The sequence below is a fragment of the Panthera leo genome, chromosome A1 (genome assembly GCF_018350215.1).
Source record: "Panthera leo isolate Ple1 chromosome A1, P.leo_Ple1_pat1.1, whole genome shotgun sequence".
In the NCBI taxonomy this organism is placed as follows: Eukaryota; Metazoa; Chordata; class Mammalia; order Carnivora; family Felidae; genus Panthera; species Panthera leo.
In genome coordinates, this window is record NC_056679.1 from 146,686,229 (window position 1) to 146,693,578 (window position 7,350).

Sequence of the window (7,350 nt, forward strand, 5' to 3'; positions counted from 1 at the left end):
ATCATGACCTGAGTGGAAGTTGGATGCTTAACCAACTGAGCCACCCAGGTGCTCGTCTTATTTATTATTTATTTTTTTTGTAAGCACCAGACTTAAACATGATTTGATTTATACATTATCATCAGAATAATTTATTCTGATTTGACCTTCTGTTTGCTCATAGTTTTTACATTCCGTGGAAATGCATCCTAAGACTCAAGATGGATTAGAATTGAGTTTGATGTGGTGGTTGTTTTCTATAATGTGGGAAAAAGTAAATTGTCTGAAGCCTTTGATTCTCAAAGCTTGTCCCTGAAACAACACCTTTAGCACCACATAAAAACTTTTAAGAAATGCAAATCCTCAGGCCCTGTCCTACTGAATTAGAAATTTTGGTAATGGGGAGAGCAACGTAGGATTTCACAAGCACACCAGATGATTCTGATCCATTCTAAAATTTATGAGAACAGATCAAGGAGATGCAAAAGTAGACCCAGCAGCCTCCACCACAGACACCTTCTTAGGCAGATGAATTTTAGGAAAGAGGCCAAATCATAATTCAAGTTCTGGAAATTGCTTCCCTTTATGTGCCCATGTACCCTTTGGGAAGTCTTGGGGTAAGCAACCCTGGTTTGGAGACTACTGCTTTAAGATACACAGTCCTTCAAGTACTTGAAGATTTTTAGTACATTATTTATCCATATTTATGAGCATATATGTCTTACCAGTCTGGTGATGATTACTATGCAAACTTTGAATGGACCTCTGGTTTTACAAGAAAAAGTGAGACAACCTTTCTCTGAAGAAAAAGAAAAAAAAAAAAAAAACCTGAATAAAGCAGCATAATTTAAAACATTCATTCCTTAAAGGATAGACCTAAAACAAAACCTGAAAGGCAGGAATTAAAAACTACATTATTCAATGAATCATTCTGATGGCAGATTTAAAAACTGAGAAATAGAAGCAAAGAAGATATATTGTAACTTCTCAGCAACAGTCATTCATGAAAAGGAAATTCAGATTCACTGGGGAGCCCTAAAAGAGGCATACGTGGGACAATCATTGGGATTGAATTGATCTCTGAATAACTCCAGTTCCTAAATCAGATCACCCCTCCCCTGCCCTTTAGCAAAATTGAACCCACCAGTCATTCAATAATACGTAGTAAGCCCTTCCCATGTTCCACGCAGTATGCTAGATATTGGGAACAAGACAGGTCAAGTCTCTGTCCTTTATAGACCTTACAGTCATGGGAAAGATTACCAATAGCATTAAAACAGGAAGAGGTCTGATTCCTCAAAATGCTGTTGCCAAAGCCTCCATTCATGGCCATCTCTTTGCTCTGCCCTCCATCTTTACCTGATTCTACTCATAACCACGATCTTAACTACTTCCTACATTATGGTAAATTCCATACCTCTTTCTTTTGTGTGATGGGTATGTATCCAGTTGGCTGGATTTTGTAGGTACAGTAATGTCCACATGTCCCAAATTGAACCAGTGTCCACACCTCCCACTAACCATCTGCACATTGTTGTTGTTTTAAACTAGGAGTCTAAGAGTCACTCTGCACTCATAATCTAATGCTCATATTCACTCAAGGATTGAGTTCTATTAATGTTACCTCTGAAAGTTTCTCACATCCATCACCTCTTTTCCCCAACTGTCCTCAATACCTCATATATTATTGTCTCTAGATATATTTCTTTCAAAATCATCTTTTAAACTATGATATTCTTTCAAGTATGCAAATAAGAGCTTGGCATTCTCCAGCTCAAAATTCTTCAGAACCTATGACCAATAAAATAAAATCAAATTTATATGCATAGAAAAATGCTTTGGGAAAACAAAACAAAACAAAACAAAAAACCCTGTTCTAGGTATTATGTGCTTAAGAAGAATGGAAAAATTGATATTTATCTTAAGTAAATCAATCATTAAATTTAAGTTTTATTTTTTTTTATTACATCAGTTTTGCCTCCTGTTTAGTCTCTGATAAAAAGTCAGATTTCCCTTGTACTAGTTGTGCACAAGGCAGGAATGGAAGACTAAAAATGCTATCTGACTTAGTGGGACATAGGTTTGCCCCTCCAGATACACTCTCCACCCTTCTCTTCCTGCTTTGTGCCCTATGAAATTGACTATACACACTGCTCCCATTGGGTTCAGCCATGAGGAGCAGTGTTAGGAGATCAGAGGGAAACAGAAGGGTGACCTCAGTGTGTGTTTCCTCTTGGCTTCTTCTAAACCCTGTAGGATTGCCATAGGCTGCCTCTATTCCTACAATAAAGTCACTTGCTTCTACCAGGCTCCATCTCCACATCCCTTCTCTGCCTCCTTGTTCCCAGCTGTTCTCTCATCTTGACCCGTCAGGACTAGAGGAGTAAGACCTCCCCACTATTATTGGCCCAGGGATATTGCCCTATAAATTGTGATTTCTTTAAGCTGCCCACCTTTAGAAATAGTCCCTTTATTCAACTGTCTATAACTTATCCAATTTGATTGTGTCATCTGTTTCCTACTGGATTTCTGACTGACAGAGTGTTTTAGATGTATCTCTTTAGGGAAATTATGTAAGTGACCCAGTTCACAGCAATCATAGGATGGGCATGCTACATTACAGTCTGGAAACCTATATGATGGTTTCTTTGGGTTTCTTCTGTAACATCTCATTAGATGCTTTTATGAGATTATAGCTTTAGTTCCTTCCTTAGAACCACTAAACACTAACCACGTGATTGTCGCAACTGCCAGTCGTTTTTGTGCCTCAGCTGTGCATAAAAATTGGCACACGGCAATTGATTGGTCCTGAGGTTGTATTCTCTGCCTTAAATTTCCAAAATGCAGACTGATACTCCTCAGCTTGAAATCACAATCAGGTATGGTTTTCAATGCTTGTCTTATAGTTGGGAGTGAAGAATAGAATAGGAGTCACATTATCAATGTGCATAACAATTTTCTCTGAGACTACACCCCAGTATTTTTGAAGCCTTATGGCCATATATGGGGAAAGTGGAAAGAGTAGGGAAGGGAGGTTATTTTAAAGCTGCCAGCCCATTTTATTTCTTGGATAAAGGCACACCTTTATCTTTCAGTGAAGACTATTTTCCCCCTTTGATTTAGGAGGACCCATTCCAGTGGGTCTTTGAGTTCTAGGAGTTCAGGACAAGCTCCTACTTTGGAATGAATTGGTAAAAAGGAGGAGCTGAGCTGCTCTGCATTAAAAAAAATGATGTTATTTTCTTCTTCTGTAAAATGTTCTATTTTTAGAGCAAACTTTTACATTAAGAAATATTCTGTTTATTTTCTCTGGGGTACTGATTCCAAGGAGTGGAAAATTATTGGCAGAAGGGCTTCCTCTGTTGAAGAGGGAAGTTGGTTTCAGCAATCTGGTGGCAGATGTACTGAAATTAAGGGAACCTGTAGTAGAGATCGGTGGAGGAGCCTATAAACAATGGAAGTAGTCCAATAAAGTACACAGTTTGGTTTCTTGACTATGTGAGAATTCTTTACGTGTTCTCAAGTCTTCAGGATAGTTTTGTTAAGGCTTAAGGGACCTTTTCAGAAGCAAAGGATGGACCTTATCCTCACTGGGGAGGGATGGGGAAAGATCAGCTGTAGTCCTAGTTGGTCACATAAAGATAGTGTGATGTGCTCTAGCGCCATATGCTTGGTACCAGACTTGCTGGGGGCACAGTGACACACAGAGTAGATTTATGAAACAGGCCAGTGTGCCAGGAATGTTTGGAGAAAGGATTCTGCTAAAATTTATATAGATATAGATGATATAGATATAGATATAGATGATATAGATATAGGTATAGATATAGATATAGATTTTTTTTCAAGTACCATGTGGTCTTAGGAATATTGTATTAGCACCAAAAGGAAGTGCAATTTTTTAAAACTAAGCTTAGGAGCATCTATTTTACATAGGCTTTCTTATAAGTAGTATTTTCAATGCTTACTTTTGGCAATACTTCGGACTTTTGAGTCTTTTCTCATTCAAATATGACATAAATTAACAGATACTTTTATTTTGTATAAGGGTATGTAAGGCAAAAGTGTAATTTGGGAATTTAAAAATGAACATCAGAAGCAAGGTAAAAAGGTAATCCAGCAAAATTTCTGAAGAATGAGGGTAAGACAACAATATCATGGTTTTGTAAAAGGATTTAGCAAAGAAAGACTATTTGCTGAGATTTTAGAGGTTGTACTACTTTAGGTAGGGCCAAAACATGTCATTAACAAGTAGGCATTGGAATCTGGTGAGGCCCTGATGATGAAAGATAGAAAGAAGAAAAATTATTAATTATAGCATTTAGCATCCACAGTTAGGGAAAAGAAAAATACTATCAAGCATTTGGACTAAAAAGAGAAGACAATTGCCCTGAAAAAACAAGCTATAGTTGAAGCTTACTAGCAATGGGACAAATAGTTGCTTGGGAGTTTCTGGTTGTGTAAGGACAAAAAAAATTTGGAGTGATTTTTTTTTTTTTTTAATTAAACGCAGGTTTGAAAACACAAAAATAACAGTCCTATCCATCTGCAAAGGAGGAGATTCAGGATAGAGACTAGACCAAAGGATGACAGATGCTGAAGTAACAGAAGGAATGGGCTGGAAATTACATCTGGGCTGCAAAGAGCCTGGGCAATGAACATGCATGGAATCATTACCAGAATCCTAACTCTCTCCAGCAAACACCATGAGGTATTTGTTAAAATATGTCTTTGCTCTTTTGTTGTTAATTTACTACCTATGTAATCAGTGCTCATTGTAAATGTGTTGGGAAAATACAGAAAAACATAAATAACAAAGAAAGTGTTCAAGAGAATATTTGCTTGAGGTTACTATTTTTAATGCACATGGCCCCAAAGAGTGTTCAATAACTAACTGCAGAAGGCACTATTTATTGGGTGCCACTCACTCTCCTAAGTGTATTTCCATCTGTTTCTTCTCACAAGAACATGAGGGCAGGGGCTTTCTTTTCTGTCTTGATCATCACTATGTTTCAAACACCTGCAATAGTGTCTGGCATGCAGCGGGCACTCAATAAATATTTGTTAAATGAATGACTAACCACCTCCCTCAATATTCACATCAATTTTACTGTCATTCCTACTTACTGATGGAGAAACAGAGGCACAGGGAGGTTACAGTGACAGCCCCAAGTCACTTAGCGCATGAGCTAGGATGTACACCCAGAAAGTCTGACTCTGGAGCTCATTAATACACTTGGTTTTTACTCCTTAGGTAGAGGGGGAGCCTGTTGAAATTAAGGTCAGTAGGATGATGTTAGTAACACCATACTGAAACTAAGACAGAAGACCCTTACCTCCTTGCCACAGGTGCCATCAAAGACTTAAGTTTTATTCACTGAGCAGTTCTATTAACCAGCAGCTTCAGAAGCTGAGGACAAAAAAAAAAAATTTTTTAAAGAAAAGAAAAAAAGAAAAGAAAAGAAAGAAGAAAGAAAGAACGAAAGAAAGAGAAAGAAAGAAAAATGTGAAGTTGTTTGTCTCTGTCTCTCAATATTCTGCTCCAGAAATATGCCATCCACAGTTGTCTGCCACCTAAGGTAGTAGTTGAATGGTTTAGGAGGTGAGAATTATACGAACTACTGGGATTTCTAGAATATCACACAAGTGAGTGCTTAGAAAGATACAGGTGCAATTTATGTTTATATATGCCTACGTTGTCAGAGTGAATATTAGTGTTATTTTATGCTGGTTGTCAGTACATTGTGACTTTAACTCTTGCCTATTTAACCGAGGTAAAGATTTGCCATTAGAACAGAACCAGAAGTTGCTTTCCAGGAAGATCTGGGCAAATCTCTATACAGCCATTTAATTTGATCCAAGATCTCAAGAAAGTATTGCAGGAAATTTGCAAATACAGCCCACATCACAGTAGTGAATTACTGTTATACTTTTACCATGCAGCCTGAGAATGTTGGTGTAAGTATGTGAATATGTGAATTTTTTAAGTAAAAACAGAGATTAAAAAAAATCCAACTTCTTTCTTTCAAAGAAAATTTAGCAAAAATAATTATGAAAATGATGTGCTCCAAGTTTTCACAACCTTTAGAAATTTCTTTAGGTTTAGACTATAAATGTAAAAGCACAAATTGATTCATTTATGCACTATTTTTTTTCATGCATTCAATAAATATTTTTTGAGCAGGAACTATACCCCAGGAACTATTCTATTTCAGTTCTTCAATTCATTTCAGACTTTATTACAACAACAGAACAAGGTACTTCTGGTTTTCAGTAGTTGCTCCTGAAAAGTTTGGAAGTTTTCAACTTCCCGGAAATGATTTCAGAACATCCTACACCTATACTGACATAGTAAAAATATATATTGTCTCCTTCAGGATTAAAGATATTTTGGAACAAAACAAAATTTTGCTGGGAACTAGAAATAGCCTGTGAGTCCAGAATGAAATCAAATATTTGAGGGGAGGAAGGAAGATTTGTATTCAAGCAACAAGTAGTTTGTAATAATTTTGTGGTAAATAAGGACCTTCTTGAAAACACTGCCTCAAAGGTTTCTTTTAAAGTCATGTCTTCTGCCATCTTGCAAGTAGATTTACAAAGTACTGACACGGTTCCAAATAACGTTTTGGCCCAACTTTCTGTACTTATGTCTGCCGGTTCCTTGCTTGGGAGTTGGAAAGCATGTACTTATGATCCAAGCGTGTGAGAAAATCCCCTGTGTAGCCGGAATACCACCGAAAGATCCTAAATTAATTCTGCAGAGGGTGCATTGGGAGGTTGTCAGACCACAGGCAATAGTGGCAGAAAGCAGACGTGGGTGAAATCAGCACGTGTAGATCTTGGCCCCCAACATCTCCATCCATTATGTAAGGGGCTTCTTGAGCCTCGGTTCCTATGAGGTTCAGTTTGCTCCCATAACATAGCTGGCTCCTACCAGGACCTAAACTTATGTTTAGGATCTGATGGTGTCTGATGCCCCAGGAAGGGATAATTCTTGGAAATCAAGAATTTTCATTTCACTGAAAACTAAAGGGAAAGGTATTTTTCCTTTTTGTTCCTGGTGAGGCAGTGAGAAGGCAGAGACCTACCCATCTAAGTCTACCACTGAAGCTGAAGGAACTATTTTTATGAGAGACTCTGAAACCAAGGTTTATGCAGTGCTGTTGCTTTAGGCTAAAAGGGACAGAATGTGACCTATAGGTAGGTGGAGAAGGGTGGGGCAAATTAAGTGCCTCGGACACAGTGTGGGCTTCAGGAAATACACCATGGCATTACTGGGAATGTCCAGACACCACCCCCCTACCAAACAACAACAACAACAACAACAACAAAACAGAAGCTGCTTTAGGAGCTGGGGATACTGTGAGGCCC

At 37.9% G+C, this 7,350-nt stretch overlaps 1 protein-coding gene across 1 annotated transcript in view; it reads left to right on the top strand.

Moving 5' to 3' along the window:
• The window catches only part of VCAN (versican), a 119,840-nt gene extending 113,861 nt beyond the window's left edge, over window positions 1-5,979 (top strand). Inside the window, exon 15 of the mRNA XM_042942886.1 lies at window positions 4,493-5,979. Coding sequence (XP_042798820.1) covers window positions 4,493-4,512 — 20 coding nt within the window. The 3' untranslated portion in view covers window positions 4,513-5,979. The remainder of the gene's footprint in view (window positions 1-4,492) is intronic.
• Window positions 5,980-7,350: the final 1,371 nt, after the last annotated feature.